The sequence below is a fragment of the Bos mutus genome, chromosome 20 (assembly GCF_027580195.1).
Source record: "Bos mutus isolate GX-2022 chromosome 20, NWIPB_WYAK_1.1, whole genome shotgun sequence".
Lineage (NCBI taxonomy): Eukaryota > Metazoa > Chordata > Mammalia > Artiodactyla > Bovidae > Bos > Bos mutus.
In genome coordinates, this window is record NC_091636.1 from 58421881 (window position 1) to 58449036 (window position 27156).

Below are 27156 nucleotides of genomic sequence, written 5' to 3' on the forward strand. Positions count from 1 at the left end.
GGGTTGCCATGCCTTCCTCCAGGGGATCTTCCCGACCCAGAGATCAAACCCAGGTGTCCTGAACTGTGGGCAGATTCTTTACCGACTGAGCCACCAGGGAAGCCCAAGGGTTATGAAAACCCATAGATGCAGGTAAGGGCTGTGGAGATCAAGTACTAAAGGCCGTAAAGATCCTGCTTCGTGTGGCTCTCAAGGTATCGCAAAGCCCCTCAGTCTGAGCTCGATACTCTTCAGCTCTTCACCCAGAGGACAAAATGGCAGCAGGCCCAACACTGGCTTATGTGGTACAGGCAGGTGAGTGTCCCCATTACAGACAAATCTAAATGTTAGTTTCATAGACCACAGCATCTAACATACCTCCTTTTTATTTACAGTAAACATATGGAAACATGAGAAAACATTAGCATCAAACATGTTAATAAGTAAGTCATTCTTAGAAGGGGTTTGTAACTTTGAAATAGTATCCCATTAGCCAAGATTTTAAGTTACTCTGTATTTGCCGAAATACAAAACAGGACTAGCAAAGTACCTCCAAAATAAAGACTGCCAAAATAAACTGGAAAAGTATTCCCAAAATAGAGACGACCAGAAGTTAGTGAGCCTGAGTGTTAGTTGTCTACGGTTGCTGTAACACGAACCACAAACTTAGCAACTTCACACGTTTATCATCTCACAGGTCTCTAGGTTAGAGGCCTGACACAGGTTCCACGGGGCTAAAATCAAAGTGTTGGCAGGGCCTCGTTGCTGCCTGAGGCTCTAGGGGAGAACGTGTTCTCTGGCCTTTTCTAGCTTCCAGAGGCCGCCCACGGTCTTTGGCTTGTGGCTCCTTCATGTAACTGCAGTAACGTCCTCCTTGTAGCTGCTGCAATGAACAAAACCGGCTGCCTTGCCTCTGTCTCTCATTGTTCATCGCTTCCTCCTATCTGCCCCCTGACTGATCCTCTCCCAAGTCCCCTCTTCTACTTTAAGGACCCTTGTGATTACGCTGGGCCCACCTGGAGAACCCAGACCACTCTCTCTATTTCAAAGTTAGTGGATTAGTACCTTAGCTCCACCTGTGACCTTATTCTCCTTTGCCGTTTAACCCAACCTATTCACAGGTTCCCGGGATTAGAATACAGATATGGGGGCGGGGGGAGGGGGGGTGGGGCGGGCATGAGTTCTACCTACGCACATTAAATACACATGTAAATACACATTAAATACACCAGTTTAATAATTTTGTGACAGTTCAATAACTGTCATTGAGTTGCCTTAATTTGTAGAATGTATCTTTTTGGTCTATGTAAAACAAACTGACCAGATGCAACAGTTTAAAAAAATAAGTAAAAAGATATAAAACAAATTGTACAACATTACAAAGTAGTGGCTATGTGTATGTATGTGTTTAGATGTGTATATATAAAACTATACATGTATACATGCATGTGAGTATAAACACACACACATGCACAATTTTAAAGTTAATCAAAGGGTTCTGGAAAATCAATATACCACAGAGATTCTTGGGAAGGTAATGCTTATAAAATAAGGCCATGTTTATGAAGATCCCAAATCAGTCAAAGACAAGATTCCTAATGAAGAACATAAAGATTATAGCCAGAAATTCTTTCCCTTTAGTCCTTTTCCCGTAGTCCTTCTCTTCTCACTTTTTTCCTGTTGTTGTTCTTGTTCAAACTAAATGTGCCCTACTGTGTGTGAAGTGACCAGAGTTTCACAAACAAGGGCAAGCCACCAGCCCACAAACCCGTTAGTGCAGCTGCGCTGGAGGAAACCGTGAGAACAGAGGAAAGGCGCCGTGGGGTCCCCTGTCCAGGGTTCCTGTGCTCCTGAGAGGGGGGTCCCGACTCCTTCCCCGGCAGCAATGCTAGCTTTGGTTTTCTAGAAACAGTACTTGCAAGGGTGACTTCTGTCACTGGCGAGAGCTGGTGCCCAGTCCAGCCTGACTTAAAAGACAGGAATGTGGTAGTGGCGGTCGTTCTCGGTCAGCAGGGAGATCTCCGGCCACTCCCTGAGTGACTCCTCTGGGTAGCAGACTTCAAAGTCTCTGGAGTTAAACTTGAACAGTCTGAACACTTTTATCTTTACTTCCAGGGAGTATCCGAGTATAAACATATCAATCTGTGGGGAGGAGATGAAAGAAAGGTCACGGGTGCACATTCCCAAATGCCCGCCTCCCCTCTCCAGCAGAGGGAGAGTGTTCTGAAGCTCGTGAGATGATGGGCTCGTGGCCAGACCCACATGTGAACCGTGTGTGGGTGTGGAATTGGGGACAGACATGGAAGACGTCTGCATGGGAGGCAGGGGACAAACAGAGAAAGGTCTCTGTAGGGGAATCACAGGGCAAGCTGTTTGGAAAAAATATAAAGGAATGCTTGTAATAAGAGTTATCCTGCTTTCCAACTTTTTTAAAAAAATCATTTTAAATGAATTAATTTTTCTTAAAATGTCAGGTAATTTTGAGTACCTCCTAGGAAAGCAAAGCAAAACAAAGCCCCTTTGCTATGGGCATAGAAAAGCATTGTCTGGACTTTCAAAGTTTCAATAACTTCTGTTTACCTGCACTAAGTAACCACATGCTTTCCCAAATGTTATCTCAGTTTGCAGCTGGACTTCCTGCCAGGTAACCTCTATAGTGGGAGAGTCTGCTCCCACCTGAGAGGCAGCGTGAAGGTCAGACAGGTGCCCGGCTCGCTGGCCACCAAGCTGCGAAGACACAGCAGCTGGCATAGGGCAGGAAGGCTTATATCACTCTTCCTGACTGGAGGGCAGTAATACCCACCCACCACCTCTTTGCAGGATTCCCAGGTGGCTCAGTGGTAAAGAATCGCCTGCCAATGCAGAAGACCCAGGTTCGATCCCTGGTCCAGGAAGATTCCCTGCAGGAGGCAATGGCGACCCTCTCCAGTATTCTTGCCTGGAGAAGTCCATGGACAGAGGAGCCTCGTGAGCCACAATCCATGGGGTCGCACAGAGTCGGACGTGACTGAAGCGACTCAGCATGCATGCCACTCTTTGCAGCTGGTTTTATCACTGCTGAGAGTAAACTGCAATCACCTACATGCTGAAGTATTGCCAGCATTGTCCCTCATCAGACACACGATTCTTCTGCCCCGTTTACCTGCTCCAGTCCACATGTGTCGCCAACAGAATTCAGGTGATTCATCATGAAGCTCAAGGGGTCAGATGAGGTTTCCCGGGTAAACAGGAGTCGAAAAAGACTGGGGATGACCTTTTTGGTCTTCATTTGTTCATAAACCTCGGTGACTTGATAGAGCATGATGAACTTCAGGGCCTCGTAAAGTTTACATTCCAGGAGAGCGTCAGAAAAAAGGATGTTGCACATACTTCCTCTCTTGTGATAATCTTTAATTCCACTAAATTCAGTCCACTAGAAACACAGATGTTAAGTGAAACTTAGAAAGGAAAGGTCAATCACACACCATTGCATAATCTTTAAAGTACTTGTAAAACAAACCAGGGATTAATGAGGGGCCCCATTAACTTTTCATTTCATATATTTTGACACTGACTGTTGTAACCCTAAGTATTGATTACTTTTACAACAACAAAGTAGTTTAGATATTTTTTCAAAAATACACTGCCTCCTAGGTAGAATACTAAAGAAATCAGCCTCCTAAAGCTACCTCTAAAGATGCTGGATTACACAAAGGATAGTCCAGTGACAAAGAGTACTAATTAGCATTCTTCACCACTAGCATTCTTCACCACTTCACCACTGGAGTATAAAGCAATCTATGGGTATTTGCTCATTAAATCCTCATAATAACAGTACAGGGTTGAGACTACTCATTTTATTAGTTTTACAGATCAGAAAGCCGTGGCACTGAAATGGCATTTCCCAAGGAGGACTCATTTCAACAATCTAAAATCTGTGTCTAGTAAAAAGCAGGAAAAACTCTTAGTCAAATGATAATATCTGTGCTGTCCCTGAGTTACTAACAGGGTGCATTCCAAAGGGCATCTTCCACTGTCTTGTCTGGACCTCACACCACATTTTTCTAGAAAAACAGAAGTGTGATTGTTAAGGTTGGTTGGCTAGTTAGCTACAACTGGCCTAACAGCCGTGTAGAACAACATTGCTCTCGATCATTACTTGGGAGGAGAACGAAGAGCAGGAAAGGAAATGGTCAGTTACTAGATGAGTGTTTCTGCCTGCACCTCCTTCTCACGGGACACACAGCGACATGCCTGACGCAAGAGGCAAGCAGCTGCGTGTGGGATGCACGCTTTTATTCTTCATCTTTTTCCCCTGGAGACTCACCTGTGTTTTCAGTAATTCCACACATTTCCGTAATTTTCCAAACACATTGGAACCCGTATACTTCTCAGGACCAAAACTGTACTGCTGGATCCAATTACAACCTTGCGAAAAGAGCAGTTTTTCAGGAAGCTTGAAAAGGAAGTAGATGCCAACAGTGGTCAGTATCTCAGCGTGTCTGACACACAGCTCGGAATATGGCACAGCAGGTAATCTTATCTCATTCAGAATTCGTCAGTGTAAAAGATTGTAATGGCAGTTAAGTAAAACATAGTCTCTTTTTAGATTTGTGGATTGATTTGGATCACCTTCTTGATTCACAGTTTCACAACAGATGAAAATGTGAATGAACACTATGTCTACAGAAACAATCTTTTTACATAAAACACTTCCCAGACTTCCTAGGTATATCCGTTTAGAAATTATGTTTAACCAAACAGCATTAGAGTAATTGGCCAACCCACTACATCAGGGAACACATGGATTATAGAAGGATGCTTTCTGTGGTTCAAACCTAGCTCTTCACTGGTCTGCTGAGAGGTTACTCAACCAGCGCTAGTTTTGTTACCTCTTAGCGCATCCTCCACCGTAAATGAAGGACAATCCTATCCATTTTTCAGGATTAAATATGATCATGGCATGCATAAGAATCTGATCCATTGTGGGTATCTGATCCATCTTCCATCCCGCTGAGCTTGTGGAACCCAGGGTCTTGGCTATGCTCTCTGTCCTCAGCAACTAGCAACAGGGCTGGCACAAGCATACACTTGACAACTGTTACGTTAAACTAAACCACCAATAAAACAACTCTAAATAAAAGATGTTATGGAAATGTGGAGTTATACATATGCATATACTTTATATTTCTTTGCTTCTCCATCCTTAAATGTGCATCTGTGGTTAGGCATATCGTTGTTGTCATTCAGTTGCTAAGTCACGTCTGACTCTTTGTGACCCCATGGACTGCAGCACACCAGGTTTCCCTGTCCTTCACTATCTCCTAGAGTTTGCTCACACTTATGTAATAGGCATATTACATTAAAAAATATTAAGGTTATTTATCAAGAATATATTGCCTGGCACTGTCAAGAAAATGAAAAAAAAAAAAAAGGCACTGGCTGGGTGAAAATCTTTGCAAATGACATATCTGATAAAGCACTTGTATTCAGAATATATAAAGAACCCTCAAAACTCAATTTAAAAAATTGGGCAAAGGATTTGAACTAAGACTTCTCCAAGGAGGCAATGTGGGTGGCAAATTAGCACCTGAAAAGATGTTCAATATCACTACCAGTTAGAGGAATGCAAACCAAAAGCAGTGATACAAATGCATGCTTATTAGAATGGCTAAAAAGCAAACAAAAAATCTGAGAATGTAGCACAACTGGAACTCACATGTTATTGGTGGGAAGGCAAAATGGCAGAGACACTTAGGAAAAGACTTGGCAGGTTCTTACAAAGCTAAAGAAAAACCTATCATGTGACCCAGCAATCTCATTCCTAAGTATTTACCCAAAAGGAATGAAAACTTACATTCATACAAAATCCTGAATTGGAATATTTGTAACAGTTTTATTCATAACTGTTAAAAACTGGAAGCAATCCACATATCCTTCAACTTAAGCATGAATGGATAAACAAGATGTCTTCTATTCATATGAAGGAACACCACTCAACAATAAAAGCACTGAACTACAAATCCATGGAACAACACAGATGATCTGCAAATGCATTATGCTAAGTGAAAAGGGCAGATTCAAAAGTCTACACAATGGGGCATTCCATTTCTCTGACCTTCTGGAAAAGGCAAAACTAAAGGGACAGAAAACATTATCAGTGGATGCCTAGGGTGAGAGACGGATTGACCAAAAAAGGATATGAGGGCATCTTTGGGATGGAGCTTACACACTGTGCTTGTCAATGCTCAAATAGCCAGAGCAGAAAAGTGGATTAAGGGACCACTTTACTTAGGAAAGACAGACGCCCTTCTCAAGAAAAAATGCTGGCATTACAAACAAAATTGAGTACGACTATCTGAGATGATTTCTTTGCAAACTGGCATGAGAGACAGAGGATTGAGCTAAAGGACCTTCAATCCCCTGACACCTTGTGTACAATACAAACCACCCGCAGAAGACCCCGGACTCTGTGTTGCAGTTCCCATCAGCATGACTTTTGCCAAATTTCCAGCGTTAGGACCTAACATACCTTCACGATATCTTTTTCTTTCATCCAGGATGGGAAAGCGAGGCCCCGGCTGAAGATCTGAAACAGCACCGACCTCAGGGCATCGTAGTTGTCTCTCCTGACTTGTCGAACACATTTAATATGCCGCCGCCAAAACAGCTCCTCGTAAGCCTATTGGCACCAGAGGAAAAAGCCATTCTTAATTCCACTGGACAAGAGACTAAAGGAAGCTAATTCATGGCATCTTTAGCAAGGCGCTACTCCCAAATAAAGCGGACAACAGAAACAGAACCAGTATGGGTTATGGATGCGACCACGTGTAATTTTCAAGTGACCTGTGTGTGTACAGAGTCCATGGGACGCTATTTTAGTTGATAACTTCCTGGAAGCCCAGAGTCAGGAAATGTCATTGCGGGGAGAGGATGGCTACAACCTGACTGCAGTGAAAACTACTATATGTACTTTTAAGTCCATGCTAAAGAGTAATCGAAAAGTACTTCTTTTTCCTTTTTGACTTTTTTTGGTTTTTGCTAGTGACAAGGTTGGACAACACAGCTGGGGATATTTACCAAGACTGGTCTGATGGAAAGTTCTAAAAAAATCCTCAAAATATTTTATGTCAAGGTGCCTGATCCCTTCAAGGACAGAAGTCTCCAATGCATGTGCAGATTAAAAATATATCTTTATTTGGTTGCACCGGCTCTTAGTTGCAGCATGTGGGATCTTTAGTTTTGGCGTGTGGGAGCTAGTTCCCTGACCATGGATTGAACCCAGGCCTCCTGCACTGGGAGTCTTAGCCACTGGACCACCAGGGAAGCCCCTTGCAGATGTTTTAATAGCCCTGGCCAGGAGAGAGCTGAAAAGGGTACGATGCTCAAGTGTTCTGAAGTTACAGGCCTAATTTACCCAAGTCCTCGAAGGCCCCAGCGCTAAGTGAAAGGCCTGAAGGTGATGCCTAGCGGCTGTTTGGCTTTTAACGGCAGCCACAGTTGTTCCTGGCTCCATATTTGGTAAAGCACAGTGGAGTGCGAGTTTCCTGATTTTTACACACTAAGTCTCCATCCACCACGACCGGAATAAACAGACACACACCTTCCTCATCAGCTTGGCATGGGGTGTCTCTCCTTTCCACTCTCTTGCACAATAACTGAGTAAATCAACTTCCGCCTCCACGCTGAGGTTTCCTGAACCAAATTGAAAATACATGGTGGTGAATTTTCCCTTCCCTTTCCCTTCTGGAATCCTCTCTTAAAACAAGGAAACACAGGCATGAACATATTTACTTTTGAATCTTCTCTGCAGATATCCAATCCACCTAAAAGATAAATGGAAATAATAACATCAAAATTCTATTTTGAACAGCAAGGGTATTTTTGAAATTTAAAGATGACAGAGCCACATACCATTTCAGCCGGTGCCCTAAATGCATATGCAGCCTTCTGAAGTAGCTGAGGATGGCTGCCAGAAGTGAAACTGCCAAGGTCACCGACCCCTTCACCACTCTCCATGCGGTATCTAAGGCTTGGCTGGTGACTAGTGTCCAGGAGTGAACTTGGTCATTTCCTACAAAAAAGTAATAATAATACTGTAGCACACAGGGAACTATATTCAACAACCTGGAATAAACCATAATGGAAAAGAATATAGAAAAGTATGTATATATGTGTATAACTGACTCACTTTGCTGTACAGCAGAAATTAACACTGTAAATCAACTAGACTTCAATAAAAAAATAATCATGAAGTACAATTACACAAGCCTGCTTTATTTAAGGAGAAGAAAATACACTGGATAATTTTACCTGTAAAGAGTCATCATTGATTTAGATAGACATTTTTAGAGCATTTAAAAATTCAGTCTAAATATTGAATAATCAGTGTCATACATATCTTTGTCCTACATAATTCAAGAGGAATAGGGAACATAAAGAGCATGGGTTTCAGAATCCCTCAAAGCTGAATATAAAACCCATCTTCCCCTGCTTATTCAGCTGTGTGACGGTGGGATCCTTCACTTCTATGACCCTAGACTCCAATCCCAAAGAAAGGCAATGCCAAAGAATGCTCAAACTACTGCACAATTGCACTCATCTCACACGCTAGTAAAGTGATGCTTAAAATTCTGCAAGCCAGGCTTCAGTAATACATGAACCATGAACTTCAAGATGTTCAAGCTGGTTTTAGAAAAGGCAGAGGAACCAGAGGGCAAATTGCCAACATTTGCTAGATCATGGAAAAAGCAAGAGAGTTCCAGAAAAACATCTATTTCTGCTTTATTGACTATGCCAAAGCCTTTGACTGTGTGGATCACAACAAACTGTGGAAAATTCTGAGAGAGATGGGAATACCAGACCATCTGATCTGCCTCTTGAGAAATCTATATGCAGGTCAGGAAGCAACAGTTAGAACTGGACATGGAACAACAGACTGGTTCCAAGTAGGAAAAGGAGTACGTCAAGGCTGTATATTGTCACCCTGCTTATTTAACTTCTATGCAGAGTACATCATGAGAAACGCTGGGCTGGAGGAAGCACAAGGTGGAATCAAGATTGCCGGGAGAAATATCAATAACCTCAGATATGCAGATGACACCACCCTCACGGCAGAAAGTGAAGAGGAACTAAAAAGCCTCTTGATAAAGGTGAAAGAGGAGAGTGAAAAAGTTGGCTTAAAGCTCAACGTTCAGAAAATGAAGATCATGGCATCCGGTCCCATCACTTCATGGGAAATAGATGGGGAAACAGTGGAAACAGGGTCAGACTTTATTTTTGGGGGCTCCAAAATCACTGCAGATGGTGATTGCAGCCATGAAATTAAAAGACGCTTACTCCTTGGAAGCAAAGTTATGACCAACCTAGATAGCATATTCAAAAGCAGAGACATTACTTTGCCAACAAAGGTCCATCTAGTCAAGGCTATGGTTTTTCCAGTGGTCATGTATGGATGTGAGAGTTGGACTGTGAAGAAAGCTGAGTGCCGAAGAATTGATGCTTTTGAAATGTGGTGTTGGAGAAGACTCTTGAGAATCCCTTGGACTGCAAGGAGATCCAACCAGTCCATTCTAAATGAGATCAGTCCTGGGTGTTCTTTGGAAGGAATGATGCTAAAGCTGAAACTCCAATACTTTGGCCACCTCATGCGAAGAGTTGACTCATTGGAAAAGACTCTGATGCTGGGAGGGATTGGGGGCAGGAGGAGAAGGGGACAACAGAGGATGAGATAGCTGGATGGCATCACTGACTTGATGGACGTGATTTTGAGTGAACTCCGGGAGTTGGTGATGGACAGGGAGGCCTGGCGTGCTGCAATTCATGGGGTTGCAAAGAGTCGGATACGACTGAGTGACTGAACTGAACTGTCCTGACTATAAAATGAGAGTCAAAATACTGACCTCGCTGGACAACGAGGGAATGAAATTAGTTAAGAACCAGCCCAGTGCACCTCACCCTATGTAGAAGATCTGTTAAATCCAAGAATGATCAAGAGGGTCTGCTCAGCACCCAGCCCTAACCCTGGGGACCTCAGGCCATGCCACCCCGACCCTGCCTATGCTGATACTCCTCGGTCATGATGGGCCATGACACAGGGCATCACCTGAGCAAGGACAAGGCTCAGACTGCAGGCACGGAGAGAGACATCATTTCCAGAAAGGGGGCCACTTAGAAGAGATGTGCATGGACCTAGGTATGCAGCTTACAGGGTCCACTACGATTCCTCATGTGACCAGAGGGATAATTCATTGGCCGAGAGAGCTCAAACTGGGAACTTGCAATATTTTACTATCTGCAACATATTCCTAATTGTAATATGTTCGAAAATGTAAAATGCCGAAGTACAAATGAGGAAGAGAACTTTTGAACAGTCGCCAAATCTGCTGGGGTTCATTGTGAAGCAGTTCCCTCCCTTAGTAAAAAAAAAAAAAGTCCAATGATTAACTGGAGTCAAAGCCTCACAGATTTGGAATTTACAATTTTAATCATAAGCAATAAAGTTGATATGCATTCTCTAGAAGGAAATATATATACTCTCAATAAAGAAAGGATATATCACATACCCTTTAAGATGTTTCCCCCATGCTAACATCTTAAAAAACTATGGACAAGTACATTTTCAAGAGCAGGTGCGTATCTGTTCAGAACAATTGATTAGCTGCTAATTATATATTTACTCTTGCCTAGACATTTATGAAAAATTTTAATGAATTGTTTCAAAATGTAAGCTGTAATGCATTTGCACCTATAAGGTAAGATTTTTACTAAAAAGTCTATGGTATTCCTCTGAAAGGATGTGTAACATCACAGTAAAAAGGCAGATCATCGTATGTGCACATAGTCACTGACTGGTTGATGAGCATTTGGATTGTTTCTGCATTTTTCACTCTTACAAACATTCCCCTCCACCAGTCCTGTGGACTCATGGTGTCTTTCAGGATAATTTCTAGAAGAGGGAACTCTGGGTCCAGATATGTACACACTTTCAGCTGTGACAGATGTTGCCAGAATGCCTCCTGAAGCAAACCGTCAGTTACCACTCCCACCACACGGATGAGCCTCAGTTTCCCTAAAGCCCAGGACTGGTGATGCTTTTCTCACGGTAACACAGTCACCTTTCTTCTTCCATGAGGAGCCTTTTAGAGCAGTGGTCCCCAACCCTTTTGACACCAGGTTTCATGGAGGAATTTGTTTCCACAGACTAGGGAGGGGGAATGGTTTGGGGATGATTCAAGCACATTTACTGTGCACTGTATTTCTGTTGTTACGTCAGCTCCACCTCAGATCCTCAGGCATTAAACCCTGGAGGTTGGGAACCCCTACAGAGCATCTGCCTACATCCCACTGGGTTGTCCTGGTTTTCTGTGGACATGGAGTGCTTGCAGGCCCTGGCCGGGGCCTCCATTGGGCACGGCTCTCATTGGTCACAGACTCCAACCAACATTCTTAAAAGGTACTGCCCTGCCCCTTGGGGCATTTGAGACCCCTGAAATGGGGGTTTCTCCTGAGCCTGAGCCCTCTCAGAAGCTGCCAGGGCCACCATGGGGACCCACCGCAGACTATGGTCTCCTCACATCCACATCTGCACCCACATGCATGGACTTCCCTAGCCTCCTGCCCTAATCCTCAAAATTAAACTCGGCCTCCAAACTTGGAGAAAGGACGATCTGATCAACTTATCAGAAAAAATCATGTGAGGGCTAAACAGTCCCTTCTCGGGAAAAATGGGAACAGCAGCCTAAAGTCCTTGTATTCACTCGGCCCAGGGCACCCACAGGTGTCAGTCAATAACTCAGACAAAGGAGGGCCAGGGAGTGGACCGTGGGCGCTGCTGTGGGTACCAGCAGGACTTGAGCCTGCAGTTCAGAGACGACTGGAGGTGTTCATGCAACTTCATATGCAAACATTATCAGGAGTGTGGCTTCTCAGTGAAAGGAGAGGAGACACAATGTTTTATCAGGAAAAAGTATGATTTTTAATTAAATTATTTAAAAGAGCTACAATTTGAGCTTTGTGTCGGACTCTGTGGCAAGTGTTTTATACGAATTGTCTCATTTGCTCCTGCCCTGGTCCTGTCATACATGGGGTGGGGGACTCCATGCCCCCAAGTGTCTGTTCCTTAACCCCGGTGGGCAGGGCAGGATCCCCCAGTGCCAGGATGCAGGGAGCGCTGTTACCATTACCCTGGTAACACGGAGCCCTCTCTTGGAGCTGCTGGATGATTGAAGGAAATACTGAGGTCGCGGTCAGGGGCACAGGAAGTACCCAGCCCATGTTCATTATTATTTTAACACCTGAGGACACTTCGAGGGAGAGAAAGATTAAATAACCCGCAAAGCTGGAGTCCAACCCCGGGCAAGGTCATGCTGGATGCCATATCACTCCCCTACTTGCCTCTGAAGGACAGAGCTGAGTGGACCCTTAATCAGCTCTGCTACAGCAAGTGGAAAATAGACTCTTTAAAAAGAAAATAATAAAAAAATTATCCTGTAACAGGATTACAACTCCAAATGACAGACACAGAGGAGAACAACACAAGTGAGGCGCTGAGCAGAAGACTATCATGATCACAGCTTTGATGATCTCGTGAGTCAGATCTCATTTCCCCAAAATCAGCTGAGAGGGGATAAGATCTTCCCTGTCAGACTCTGCCTGGGATCCCCCTGGGCCAGCCAGCCAGACGGAAGTCAGCACCCGCCCGCCCCACTTCCCCTCCACTACCCGGCACCCTCCCGAACGAGCTAGCCTTCGGGGGGAGCCCCCTGGGCTAACAGGAAAAGAAGTTCCACCATCAGGGAGTCAGTCTTTCAACATAATCAACAGAGGAGGGAGAACGAGGGTCAGAAACAAGGGGAACTGGGGGGTGGGGGGTGGTTCTGGCAGTGAAGAAAAGTGCTACAGGGAATTATGGATTTGATCCTTTTTAAGGCTCATCAAGAAATAAAAATGAGATTTCTTTTTAACACTTTTGGGCTGGACCACCTGGGTGGTGGCTGAAAATGAGGCAATATATAAAGCACAGAACATTTCTGTGATGTGGGAAAGTGGGTGAACTAGGTCTCACACACTCCCCACAACCCCATCCCCAGCATTACCATCTGCAGAGACCCCACTTCTCCCACCACCACCACCACACACACACACACACACACATATGCCCGAAAGGAATACCCAGGGAGCTGCAATCTCCTTGGGTGATGATACCAGAGCCTCCTGCAGCCCAGAGTGTGTCCATCTTGACACTAGCATCCCACCTGTGACCGACGAGACCACTGACTACGACTGAAAAAATGAAAAGCTCCTGGATTTTTTTTGTGTGGTAAAATTCTACTTAGAATTTTTTCTTTCCATTCGCTAAAATGTACCAAAACTGAAATAATTCAAACAGGAAACCAAAAAGAAAAAAAACAAACCTGAAAACAAAACTTAAAAAGACACAGAAGAGCCGGAAACTTGAGTGATGACACTGATAGCACTTTTGCCCTGAGGTTCAGGCTTACTCTCCTGGAGACCCCAGGGTCTGGCTGGCCTCCTGGCTGTGGTGGTGCTGGGGCTGAGCCGGCCCTCCAGTCCTCCACCCCGTCCACTCCCCCCAGGTCACCCCAGGGCGTCACTCCCCCCACCCTCAGCTCCTCTGCCCCGCCGGGCCCGGCCCACTGACATGCTCCTGAAGCAGAGGCAGCAGATCAAGGGCTACAGAGCGGGCCTGGGGGCTGGGAGGTGGAAGCTAGGCCTGAGCTACAAGACAGAAAAGGCAGTTTAATTTAGATGTTTGGGACAGATCACATGGTAAGATCACCTTGTTAAAAACTTCTAAGTCCTGCCTTACAGCCAACCTAACTCTGCTCCTTGGATGGCATTATTATTAACTCAATGGACACGAATCTGAGCAAACTCCAGGAGACAGTGAAGGGCAGGGAAGCCTGGTGTTGCAGTCCACAAGGGAGCAAAGAGTCAGACAACGACTGAGCGACCGAACAACAGCAGCCCTTGGAACTCTGCTCAATGTGATGTGGCAGCCTGGATGGGAAGAGAGTTCAGGGGAGAACGGATACTTGTTTATGTATGGCTGAGTCCCTTCGCTATTCACTCGAAACTATCACGACATTGTTAATTGGCTATACTCCGTCCATTTAACCCAGAAAGCCGGGAGGAACCAAAGAACCTCTTGATGAAAGTGAAAGAGGAGAGTGGAAAAAGCTGGCTTAAAACTCAATATTCAGAAAACAAAGATCATGGCACCCAGTCCCATCACTTCATGGCAAACAGATGTGGGAAAAAAGGAAACAGTGGCAGATTTTATTTTCTTGGGCTCCAAAATCACTGAAGATGGTGACTACAGCCATAAAATTAAAAAACACTTGCTCCTTGGAAGAAGAGCTATGACAAACCTAGACAGTGTATTAAAAAGCAGAGACATTACTTTGCTGACAAAGGTCCATCTAGTCAAAGCTATGGTTTTTCCAGTAGTCATGTATGGATGTGAGAGTTGAACCATAAAGAAAGCTGAGCACTGAAGAATTGTTGCTTTTGAACTGTGGTGTTAGAGAAGACTCTTGAGAGTTCCTTGGACTGCAAGGAGATCCAACCAGTCCATCGTAAAGGAAATAAGTCCTGAACATTCATTGGAAGGACTGATGTTGAAGCTGAAGCTCCAATCCTTTGGCCACCTGATGTGAAGAATGGACTCACTAGAAAAGACCCTGATGCTGGGAAAGATTGAGGGCAGGAGGAGAAGGGGATGACAGAGGATGAGATGATTGGATGGCATCACCGACTCGATGGACATGAATTTGAGTACGTTCCGGGAGTTGGTGATGGACAGGGAGGCCTGGCGTGCTGCTGTCCATTTGGGTTGCAAAGAGTTGGACACGACTGAGCGACTGAACTGAACTGATACCCCAATAAAAATAATTTTTAAAAGCCCTGAAACTTCAAGGTCAAAAATACTTTTAAACTTAAAAAATAACAACAGCTATTTCTATCAGCTTCAAGGCCATATTCTGGTTAATTAGCAGGAGATTGGCCAAGAGAGACTGATAGATTAGGAAGCAACCAGGGAGAGGGGGTAGGAAAGGCCCCCCGCCCCAGGACATCCCTGCAGGCTCTCTGTAGCAGGGCGGGTGGAGGGGTGAGGGTGCTGTAGAGAGGAGTCAACTGAGGCCACGTGGTTCAGTGGACAGGGAGGGGCCCCAGAAGTCCCCCTCTCCTGCCCCTCATCCCTTGCTTATTCTACTTCCCACCCTGGGCTGGGAGCTGGACTGGCAGGCAGTGAAGTGAAAAGACACAGTCTCTGGCTCCAGGGAGTTCAGGGTCCAGTGGCACGATGCTCTGCTGCTGGGAAAGGTTACTTGTCAGTTTGTCTAGGCCCCCAGCTTATACATCCTGGTGTCAGGTCCCCACCAGGACTCAGAATAACAGAGTCCTCATGCTGTCTGCCCTGGTGGGTCGCCTCTCTCAGAGCTAAGTTCTGAGACATAAAGCAAAATGTGGTTTGTTTGTCCAAAGGAATAAATGAAGCTATGTGGAAACAGAATGATAAACACACAGAACAAATCTTGTTAGGTCATCAAGGTTTCTGAATAGTCTGGAGCCCTAGAAGACTGCTGGAGATGTTCAGAACGTCAGCACAGCGGGGTGACAGCCTGGGTTTGTAACAACCAGCACGGCCTCAGGCTCATGCAAAACCACAGGTTATTTGGTTGTTTCTGTGTCAGTTATGGGGGAAGATAGAACAAATATCCTCTTCACAAATCTTGGAAATGGTGAGGTCCAAAGACTTTCTACACTTTTGGATTTCAGGCATTAATCCTGCTTAAGAAACAAGTCTTCCACTTAGTAAAGTTCTATAACCAACGACGACAAGATCAGTATCACTGAGGAAGAGAACCACCAAAGCGCAAGCTTTTTATCTTGAAAGTCATGACCAATAAGTCACAGGACTGTAGCCCTGTGAGACAACTGACTTCATGCTAGGTGCACAGTCCATATCCCACAGGACTTCGCACGTCTACCCCAGGCTCCTTCCTGCCAACCCAGAGTTCAACAAATGCAGCAGGAAACGCTCCTTGCCAATACCAAGAGGACTGTTCAGTTCAGTCGCTCAGTTGTGTCCAACTCTTTGCAACCCCATGAATTGCAGCACGCCAGGCCTCCCTGTCCATCATCAACTCCCGGAGTTCACCCAAACTCATGTCCATCGAGTCAGTGATGCCATCCAGCCATCTCATCCTCTGTCATCCCCTTCTCCTCCTGCCCCCAATCCCTCCCAGCATCAGAGTCTTTTCCAATGAGTCAACTCTTTGCATGAGGTGGCCAAAGTATTGGAGTTTCAGCTTCAGCATCAGTCCTTCCAATGAATATTCAGGACTGATCTCCTTTAGAATGGACTGGAGGGACTCTCAAGAGTCCTCCAAAACCACAGTTTAAAAGCATCAATTTTTCAGTGCTCAGCTTTCTTCACAGTCCAACTCGCACATCCATACATGACCACTGGAAAAACCATAGCCTTGACTAGATGGACCTTTGTTGGCAAAGTAATGTCTCTGCTTTTGAAAATGCTATCTAGGTTGGTCATAACTTTCCTTACAAGGAGTAAGCATCTTTTAATTTCATGGCTGCAATCACCATCTGCGGTGATTTTGGAGCCCCCCAAAATAAAATCTGACATAACACCGTTTCCACTGTTTCCCCATCTATTTCCCATGAAGTGATGGGACCAGATGCCATGATCTTAGTTTTCTGAATGTTGAGCTTTAAGCCAACTTTTCCACCCTTCTCTTTCACTTTGATCAAGAGGCTTTTTAGTTCCTCACTTTCTGTCATCTGCATATCTGAGGTTCTTGATATTTCTCCCGGCAATCTTGATTCCAGCTTGTGCTTCTTTCAGCCCAGGGTTTCTCATGATGTGCTCTGCATATAAGTTAAATGAGCAAGGTGACAATATACCACATTTTTAATAACATCATAGCTCAGTATCTTTATGTACTGGGCACATCATTAGGCGTATTCAATGCCAACTATCACTTGAATGTTCTAACCTTCTGGAGGCGGCTTAAAACCCACTCAACTACAAAAACACAGAAGCAGTAGGTGGGCTAGGCTCCAGGGATCCCAGAACTCTAGTTTCGGCACCCCACCAGGCTGGCGCCCTCGCCCGGCCCCGGTGGAGACAGCAGGCTGGCAGAATAAGCCTAGGACCCAGTCTTTATTCTGTCATTTTCTAGCTGCAGAACCTCAGATGAGTCATCCCCAAGAGTCTCCCCAACAGTGGAGACCAACAGTGATGCGGGAGGGTGGTAATGAGACACAAGAAGCCCCGAGTGGGCTCACAGCACACAGGCCGTGAGTCTGTGTAAGCTGTCGGCTGAGCCCCTCCACGTGGTCACCGTCAGTGTCTCCATGCCTCTAGGGGTGGGACTCACCCTCGCTGATGGGAGCCTGTTTCCTCTTCTGGGGTGTTTCTCCAACGCTCAGATGTGTCACTATTCTACAACCACAGATGACGTTGCTCTGTAGGCCGGGTACCAATGCCACGACGGTGAACGAGAAAGACTGGATGTTCCTCCATCCATTCACACCTGGATAGACCGTCCTTGTGTGTCTGCAGCACGACCAAGGCCGTGCAGAGGACACTGCTCGGGGTAACACAGGGACCTGACCCAGACCCGAGCTGGGGGAGGCTCCCCTGAGGACGTGAGGCGGGGCTGGGACCCAGAGCCTGGATGGGAAATTGAGGGGGGCCAGCAAGGCTGCATCCCCTGGGGAGACACTGATGCTGAAGAGCAAGGAAAGCCCCCCACCGGGTTGGAAGCAAGAGGCTGGCGTGACCAGACCTGTCACCACCACGCGCGTCATCACTGCCTGGGGTCACGAGGAACACGTCCAAGTCCCCTTCCACATGACAGCCTCTCAGATTAGTGACCATTTCACAGGGACACAGGATGTTCTGGGCTGGAGGGGCTGGAATTCTACTTGTTCTCCGAGGCCCGAGTCACACCACCCCCTCGGCAGGACAAATCCCTCCCCTGGTACTCCCCGACTCCACCCCCCGCCAACGCCGTCCACACGGCAGGCGGGTTCCAGTTCAGTGTATTCATGACTGTGTCCCCTACAGGCCAGAAAGCCCCTCTGAGGTGACAGCTGAGCCTTAATTCCCTGTGGACCTGGCCACTGGTGCACACGTGCGCTCCATCTTTGAAGCCCGGAGAAAGCAAGCAGAAGCATGAACTTGAACCCACATGTTCTGACTCAAGGTCAGTGCCCCTTGAATTAACTACACAACCGCCTTCCCTGAGTACGTCTCTTCCAAGAATTCAAAACAGTTAACAAGCACAAACTCTAAAGGCAGCTGTGGTTCCCACAGTGCCTTTTCCTCTTCTGGCTCAGACAGTTCTCCCCATGAGGCCTCACTTGACATGGTTTGGTGTGGGTTGGCAGGGCGGGGGAGGCCTCTTCATCATCCCTGTGACCCTTCTGGGGACCCACCCCAACTTAAAGTGTGACCATGGGCTGGAACACACTGTCCTGGGTGTGACACAAGCAGGGGAGCCATCAACCACGTGACCACTGCTTCGCTCTCCAGCGGAGTCAGCAAGCTTTCCGTGCAGGGCTGGAGAGGGAAGATTCCAGGCACTGCCGGCCATCTGGCCTCCGTCCCACCCGCTCACGTCGGCCCCTGGAAGAGTGGAAGCAGCCATCGGACAATACACAGCAGGGCGGTGTCCCAAGAAAACTTTCTTAGGGATGCTGAAATCTGAATTTCATGTAAGTTTCACATGTCAGGAAAAAGGATTCCTTTTTTGATTATTTCCCCCCTATTAAAAAAAAAAATGTAAAGAGCTTTTATAGGTTGCAAGCCACAGAAAAACTGAGTGACCCATGAGCTGTGGTTGACCAGACTCAGTCTCAATGATCCATTCGCATTAATGCAGCCTGTGGTCTGGTACTGGCCTCCACCCCTCTCCCCTTGCTCTTTCTTGAAGGCGGGAGACTATCTGACAGCAGGTGTTCAGACTCTCCGCTCAGCTCAACCCACTACTGCCTGCCTGCAGAGAGAGGCCTGGGGGGAGGCCGGCTCTCTGGGGGGGAGGCCTGACCTCTGAGGGGTGAGCACACCCACACACCGCCCGCAAACCCACCTGGCCACACCACCTAAGACATAAGATTTTACTACCCAGCTGACGTTAAAAAAAAACAAAAACAAACAACCCTGACTCCCATGTCCACCTTTTGGTAAGTTCACAGGGCAAGCTCTTCGAGCCCCAGGAGCTGGCATGCATCCCCGAAAAACTTCACATCACGGGACTCGGCTCACTGCTTCCACCCGCCACGGCTTCTGCGGTGCTCTGTCCCCCTCTCAACTCTTAGACCTTTAAAGATCAAGCTTGTCGTCCACATCCCAACACAGATCATTCATGAACACATGACCCAGGGAGAAATAAAAGGACACTCTGAGACGAGCCACTTTCACCCTGCAATGATTTTTCCATTCCTCAGAATCATCTGGCCTCTGTCACTAATGAGTACTAATCTTTCTAATTGGCTTCCCTTCTCCAACACCATTTTCCAGTCTGAAGTTGGTGGTGTGTGTTTTTTGATTTTTTTTTTCACAATGGATGTGTCATTTTTAAAAAATCTTTTGGGCTTTTCTTAGTTGTTGAAAAGACCCACATTCTGGCAGCCAGTGGGGTCAGCTAGAGAGGCCTCTAAACAAGTGAGAAGGCAATGAGGCATCGCTTATTGCACCATCCCAGCCAGAAGCCTCCGAGAGCTGGCTCTCCTGGAACCAGGAACTGGCCTCACCACGTGACCCCAAGCACCACCGGAACCGACTGAGAAGTTGGGCTGGGCCCGTGAGTGACAGGAGCCCAGGGTGGGGGCCTCCCTGTCCTCCCCCTCTTGTCTCTCAAGGACCTTCTACCCTAACATGGTCTCTCAGATCTGCTCTCCTAAAAAGAAAGCAGAGGCATCAAAACAAACCCATCAAACATTATAGAACATCGTTCTCAAAGTCTGCCGACAAAGGTCCATGTAGTCAAAGCTATGGTTTTTCCAGCAGTCATGTATGGATGCGAGAGTGGGACCATAAAGAAGGCTGAGTGCCAAAGAATTGATGCTTTTGAACTGTGGGGTTGGAGAAGACTCTTGAGAGTCCCCTGGACTGCAAGGAGATCCAACCAGTCAACCCTAAAGGAAATCAACCCTGAATACTCATTGGAAGGACTAATGCTGTAGCTCCAATACTTTGGTCACATGATGCAAAGAGCCAACTTATTGGAAAAGACCCTGATGCTAGGAAAAATAGAAGGCAGGAGGAGAGGGGATGGCAGGGTATAAGATGCTTGGATGGGATCACTGATTCAATGGACATGAGTTTGAGCAAGCTCCAGGAGCTGGTGAAGGACAGGGGAGGCTGGCGTGCTGCAGTCCATGCGGTCACCAAGAGTTGGACACGACTTTGCAAATGAACAACACAAAGTCTATTGACCAGCAACATCCTTATCACCTGGGCATTCAGAAATACAATGGTCGGGCCCCATGGAGGCAGAATCTGTGATCTACAATAGTCCCAGTAAATCACGTGTTCACCGAAGCCTCAGAGGTGTGCCATGGAGCAGGGAATCACACTGGCCCTGGCCCTACCTGTGGAGACTCTGATTTACTGGCTGGGGTCCCAGCGCCTTTTTTTTTTTTTAATTCCCAGATGGTTCCAATGCATCATTGGTGCTGAGAAACACTGCTTTGTGGTCAGGGCTTCCTCCATTCTTGCCTATTTCTGTTAGCTCAATATATCACCACCTGCCAGTTAATCTCCAAAATTACCCTTAGGGGAAACTGCACAGATAAAAAAGTCTCCCTGGTCATGTCATCCAACAAGTTTAAGAGCCCCCCGTGCTTTGTACCTCTTTCCCTCTGGCCAAGGCAAGGAGCTACTTTTATCAGTCAGTGGCTGTTTTTCCAAGGCTGGGAGCTACGCCAACCGAAAAAGGAATTTTGCTGTAATTAATATTAAAGGAGCCCAACTGTATATTAATGTATATTAATGACCAACTGTATATTAATAACCTCCAGGGAGGGTGACCCACTCCTTCTGGCTTGCCCGGGACCTCCTCAGTTTCAGCACTGAGAGTTCCTCATCCAAGGACACCCACGGTCCCAGGGAAGCCGGGGTGGATGCTCTCCCAACCTCCGGGCCCGCCGGGTCTGACCCTGATTCCTCCCTGTTCCCTTGCCTCTTCAGATCTCTTTGCTCCAAGGTGACTGGCTGCCCTCAGCGTCTCCATCAGCGCTCAACCCTGCCTCCGTGCCTGCCGTTGGGATGCACTCGTCTCTCTCTGGGATGCTCTTCACTCTACTCACTCTCCATTCTCGGCTCAGAGGTCACCCCAGGGTCAAGCTTCTCCTACCCATCCCAGCCCCGGGCTCCGCTCTCTCACAGCACACGGCATCCTCTTCATGGCACTCATCACAGTTTACACAACTGTGTTTGTGTTTGATTAGGGTCTGTCTCTCTGTGTAGGTACATGTCTTAAGGACTGGGATTGTTTCTGTTTTCACTCTGCTTTCTTGGTCCCTAGAAACACAGTAGACAGTTCCTAAATATTTATGGAATAAATAAAATGAATCAATGGAGTCAGAATCCAGTCCATGTGTCTCCAGGACAGACTGCCAGCCGACCCCAGGACTGTTCGCTCTTCTTCCACAGAAACAGAATCTTGACTTTGGCTAGATATGCAGCTCCTCAGAATAAAGACATGGCGGAATTGTCATGTGCTGGTACAAGGCACAGGATTTTAAGAAGCTGTGAAACAACTGAAGTTAAACTAGACTTGAGTTTGTTTTTTTTTTAATTCATGAAAGGTGGCACTGAGAGTGAAGCAGGCAGTCCCTACCTCTCCCAAAGCCGAAGCCAAAGCAAAGGCTTGGAGGCCAAGAAAGCGTGTTGAGAGGCATCCACAGCCAGAGGATAAAGAAGACTCGGATGTCACCCGCGTTCTGGCGGCCCAGAACACTGCAGCTCAGGAGGCAGCCCAAATATCCTCAAGAGAGTGCTCCTAGGAGAAACAAATTTGACCACTAGGCCATCATCAAATTCCCTCTTCACCACCAAGTCAGTCGTGAAGAAAGCAGACGACAACAACCCACGTGTTCGCTGTGGATATCAGGGCCAACAAGCACCCAGTTCGACAGGCTGCGACACTGACGTGGCTAAGGTCAACACCCAGACCAGGCCTGATGGACAGAAGAAGGCCTGTGTCGACTTGCTCCTGACTGTGACACTTTGGATACTGCCAACAAGACTGGATCATCTAAACTGAGTCCAGCTGGCTAATTCCAAATATATAAGTTTTCACTATTTAAACAAAAAAAAAAGACTCAAAACATCACTCAAAACTTGCACCACAGGCAAGATGCCCTGAGCGGGGACAGAAGACACACGAGCCCTTGACAAATGCCAGCACAGACTCTGCCCCGAGATGCCCGTACGCAGGTCTGCAGGTATCACACGTTGACCTGAGAGCACACAGCCTTTCCCACAAAGGCATCCATGGAGGCGACCAGTTTCTCAAGGACAGCAAGAAACAAAAGAGGAAGCTTGAGGAGCCTGGGGCAGGCGTGAGGGGTCTGCAGCTGCACACGTGATGGGCCCAAACTGTGAATGCATCAGTGAGGCCTATGTGGGAGAGGACGCTGAAATATCAAAGCATGAGGAACAGGGCAGTACCGCTGCTGCTGCTGCTAAGTCGCTTCAGTCGTGTCCGACCCTGTGCGACCCGATAGACGGCAACCCACCAGGCTCCCCCGTCCCTGGGATTCTCCAGGCAAGAACACTGGCGTGGGTTGCCATTTCCTTCTCCAATGCATGAAAGTGAAAAGTGAAAGTGAAGTCCCTCAGTCATGTCCGACTCCTAGCGACCCCATGGACTGCAGCCCACTAGGCTCCTCCGTCCGTGGGATTTTCTAGGCAAGAGTACCAGAGTGGGGTGCCATTGCCTTCTCCGAGGGCAGTACTAGGTAGGTGTATAAGCGGTGTCTGTACTAGTCCTTGTTATGACAGTTGGCTGAGAACCCCAAAGGGGGTTTAACCAATGTTTAGGGAACAAAACAGAGGGATGAACCCATCTAATAAACTCGCTCTCAGGTCGAGTGATTTTTCTCTCTACTTCAGATTTCAGAGGAAGGAATCAATAGAGTCGAGTCTCTCAGGGCTTCAAGTGCAAAAACTGAGGGACGCCACATGGATATGAATAATTCCATTGGCTACATTTGCATTTCAAGATGCCAGGCAGCCTTAGCTATGAACCGAACTCCCGTCAAGCGACAAGTAGAATGAGACATAGCTGATCCGGCCTGATGATGTCAGTGCCAGCAGCCCTTCACACCTGGATGCTGACTGAGGATCCTCAGCACGCTGCCTGGCCCTCTCTCCCACTTCCCCTGTCCTCTCACCTTTCCTGGCAGCCAATCTGGAGGACACAGAGCACCCAGGTTTCCTGGCACTTCAGAGCTCTCACAGCAAAGCTGAGGCCCTCCTGGGACCTCCACCCTGGTGGTCCAGTGGCTGAGCCTCCACGGTCCCGAGGCAGGGGGTCCGGGTTTGAGCACTGGTCAGGGAACTAGACCTCACACGCTACAAGGAAGGGTTCGAATGCTGCCCCTGAAAGACCTCGCCCGCCATAACTAAAGATCCTGCATGCCGCAGCGAAGACTGAAGATCCCAGGGGCTGCAACTAAGACCCAGCGCAGCCAAATTAAAACAAAAAATAACTTACCAAAGAAAAAAATAGTTGAGACCTTTCTATGGGATTCCCTCATAGCTCAGTCGATAAAGAATCTACCTCAAGGCAGGAGACCTGGGTTTGATTCCTGGGTGAGAAAGAGCCCCTGGAGACCCACTCCAGTATTCTTGCCTAGAGAATCCCACGGACAGAGGAGCCTGGTGGGCTACAGTCCATGGGGTCGCAAGAGTCGGTCGGACACAACTTGGCGACTCAACAACCAATCACAGGTCAGGAAATATATCCACAGTGTGCCTGGTGTTACTCTAAGACCTGGAAGAAGTTCAGTTCACTTCTCTTCAACCTGAGAGATCAAACGTTCTGGGGAACCCTCTCTGCCCTGGCTTAGAGGCAGGTTTTACAAGTGGTTCACAGCCTGTGTCCCCGCCCTCCTCCCCTCCTGAGCCCCTGGGGACATGGCCTGTGTCCATAAGGCGTGGTGGGAACAGGAGTGCTGGTCCATTGTAAGGGGCACACGAGAAGGCAGGATGCGTGGCTCGCTTCCTTTCAAGAGAAAAAGACAGCTGTATTTGATTCACAGTTAACAAGATTTACAAAAATGGTTGGGGCTCTTGCCCAACCCCAACCCCACCCCCTGCAATCAGGGCAGGGCCTCCAGGACAGCCTGTCCGATATGCCCGAGACTGAGAACCCCAGTGTGTTGGGTCCCTTCCAGCCACCTGGGCTTGACATCTGATGTCCACCTTGACCTTTGAGGAAGAGCCCAAGGCACAGAGTCCACCTGGGGTGCCCGAGCCCTGCAGGCCGGGGCCAGGCCAGGCTGGGAAGGCTCCTGAAGGACCTGGGGGCTGCAGGCACTGAAACCCCACCCAGGAGGCCAAACCCAAGTATCCGGGCAGCTACTGGTGCTTGGAAGAGGGGCTGGGATTCTGCTTCTCTCTGAATTGGCAGAGGACTCTCCTGAGAAACTGACTTCCAATTATGTTATTTCTCCATCTTCTGGAAGACTGTGTGTGCTGCTAAGTCACTTCAGTTGTGTTCAACTCTTTGTGACCCCATGGACTGTAGCCCACCAGGCTCCTCTGTCTATGGGATTCTCCAGGAGAGAATACTAGAATGAGTTGCCGTGCCCTTTTCCCGAGGATCTTCCTGACCCAGGGATCAACCCTTGTCTCTTATATCTGCTGCATTGGCAGGCGGATTCTTTACCACTAGCGCCACCTGGGAAGCCCGTAGGAAGACTAACCCTAATATTCAATAAAAAATAAGCAACAAGGGACTTCCCTGGCGGCCAGTGGTTAAGACTTCACCTTCCAACACAGGGGATACAGGTTGGATTCCTGGTCCGGGAGCTAGGATCCCATATGCCTCACCACCAAAAAACTGAAAGGTAAAACAGAAGCAATATTGTAACAAATTCAATAAACACTTTTAAAAAAATGACCCAGGTTAAAAAAAAAAATCAGTTACAGGATAAGCAGAGAAAGCACTAATAAGGTGTTTTAAATGACTATGCATCTAACAATTCCACATACACTTAAAGTCAGAGTCACCTCATTAAATCAACAATAAGACTTACTATTAAATTCTTAATTCAGAATTTTATTGAGCATAGCGTTTTACGTGCTATTTCTGGGATTGTTGTTTATTACCTGGGAATCCCAGCAACAGTACTAACAGACAATGGTCCTCAGTCTTCTAGAAATGAACATAAACGTTTTATTATCCTCTTATTTTAAACATGACGCCACCTGTCTTTTCTGGCTCGATTAAATGAAAAAGTAGAAAAATAGAATGTGACTCGTATAAAAGGTCACTGGAAAAATGAGTACACACACAAAAATTTTTCCTGTTGACTTAAGGTAAAGTGACATTTAAAAGTTTTTCCATTAAATTAATTACAAATCAATAAATGTATATACAGCCTCTGTTTCGAGAACAGATTGTCCTAAGTAACTGAACATTTACCAGAGGATTCAAGGGGACAGGAGAGAAAGGTCAAACACTCCATTAACTCCTTTAAAAGGTACATAGAGACTTCAAAGCTGTGTATAAAGAAACACACGTGTAGGAAGTTTTAGCTCGATAATGGTGACTTTTTCATAATCTTCTTCCGTACACAGAGGAACACAGAGTTCCCTTAAACAACAATGGTATGAAAACGATAACCCAACTTTACTTTAGAACAACTTAACTGTGATGAGGTAACCTTGGAAGCTATGGTTTTTCCAGTAGTTATGTATGGATATAAGACTTGGACCATAAAGAAGGCTGAGTGCTGAAGAATTGATGCTTTCAAAATATGGCGCTGGAGAAGACTCTTGAGACTTCCTTGGACAGCAAGGAGATCAAACCAGTTAATCCTAAAGGAAATCAGTCCTGAATGTTCATTGGAAGGACTGATGCTGAAGTTGAAGCTGCAATATTTTGGTCACTTCGTGCAAAGAGCCAACTCACTGGAAAAGTCCCTGATGCTGGGAAAGATTGAGAGCAGGAGGAAAAGGGACAACAGAGGATGAGATGGTTGGATGGGATCATGGGCTCAATGGACATGAGTTTGAGCAAACTCTGGGAGACAGTGAAGGACCGGGAAGCCTGGCATGTTGCAGCCCATGGGGTCGCAAAGAGTTGGAAGTGACTTAGCAACAGAGCAACAACAACAAGCCTCGGAAACCAGAGCGCGCCCAGGTATTAGTCTGACTGTTTCAGGAGACAGAAGCAGGCGGATAGTTAAGAATCTGTTGTGGGAGGGGCCAGGCTGCCCAGTTTGAATCCTAGCCACCACTTACTAGCTGGAAACTCTGAGGAAATTCTGTGACCATCCTGGGCGTCACAGGGTGGTGGTTGTAAAGATTACATAACACTCTCCATGAGCAGTGTCTCCAAGTCCAGCACCATACCCACTGCTACTGTGGCAGGGACAGCCTGCGGGCTGGAGACTGCACCCACCCACTCACAGGAGCCAGGGAAAAAATGTCACTTTCAAATTCAGCAATTGTGCCAATCAAGAGAGTTTCTACTCAGCTAAAACACATGGTACCATAGTTTACCTCTTATTTGGTATTTAGTCCATCTCACAGACACAAATGGAGAAGGAAATGGCAACCCACTCCAGTATTCTTACCTGGAGAATTCCATGGACAGCAGAACCTGACAGGCTACAGTCTGTGGGGTCGCAAGAGTCGGACACGACTTAGCAACTAAACTACTACTAAATTTCCCACTGGAGAAGGAAATGGCAACCCACTCCAGTATTCTTGTCTGGAGAATTCCATGGACAGAGGAGCCTGGCGGGCTGCAGTCCATGGGGTCACAAAGTCGGACACGACTGAGTGACTAACACACACACACACACACAGAGACACGGAAGAGTAGAAGAATAAAAGTGGGACACAAACAAGCCGACATAAATAGTGGCTGTGGGCTACTTGCAAAATTTTAAGCATTCTGTCGT

General features: G+C 46.8%; 1 protein-coding gene across 2 annotated transcripts in view; it reads right to left on the bottom strand.

Annotated features, from left to right (window-relative positions):
• Positions 1-349: 349 nt before the first annotated feature.
• The window catches only part of OTULINL (OTU deubiquitinase with linear linkage specificity like), a 30104-nt gene continuing 3297 nt past the window's right edge, over positions 350-27156 (bottom strand). For both annotated transcript variants that reach the window (XM_070357705.1, XM_070357706.1), the window contains exons 2-8: positions 7873-8032; positions 7753-7784; positions 7562-7653; positions 6491-6640; positions 4286-4414; positions 3122-3391; positions 350-2121 (exon numbers count right to left, since the gene is read on the bottom strand). In XM_070357705.1, the coding sequence (XP_070213806.1) occupies positions 1948-2121; positions 3122-3391; positions 4286-4414; positions 6491-6640; positions 7562-7653; positions 7753-7784; positions 7873-8032 (1007 nt within the window). In that variant the 3' untranslated portion in view covers positions 350-1947. The remainder of the gene's footprint in view (positions 2122-3121; positions 3392-4285; positions 4415-6490; positions 6641-7561; positions 7654-7752; positions 7785-7872; positions 8033-27156) is intronic.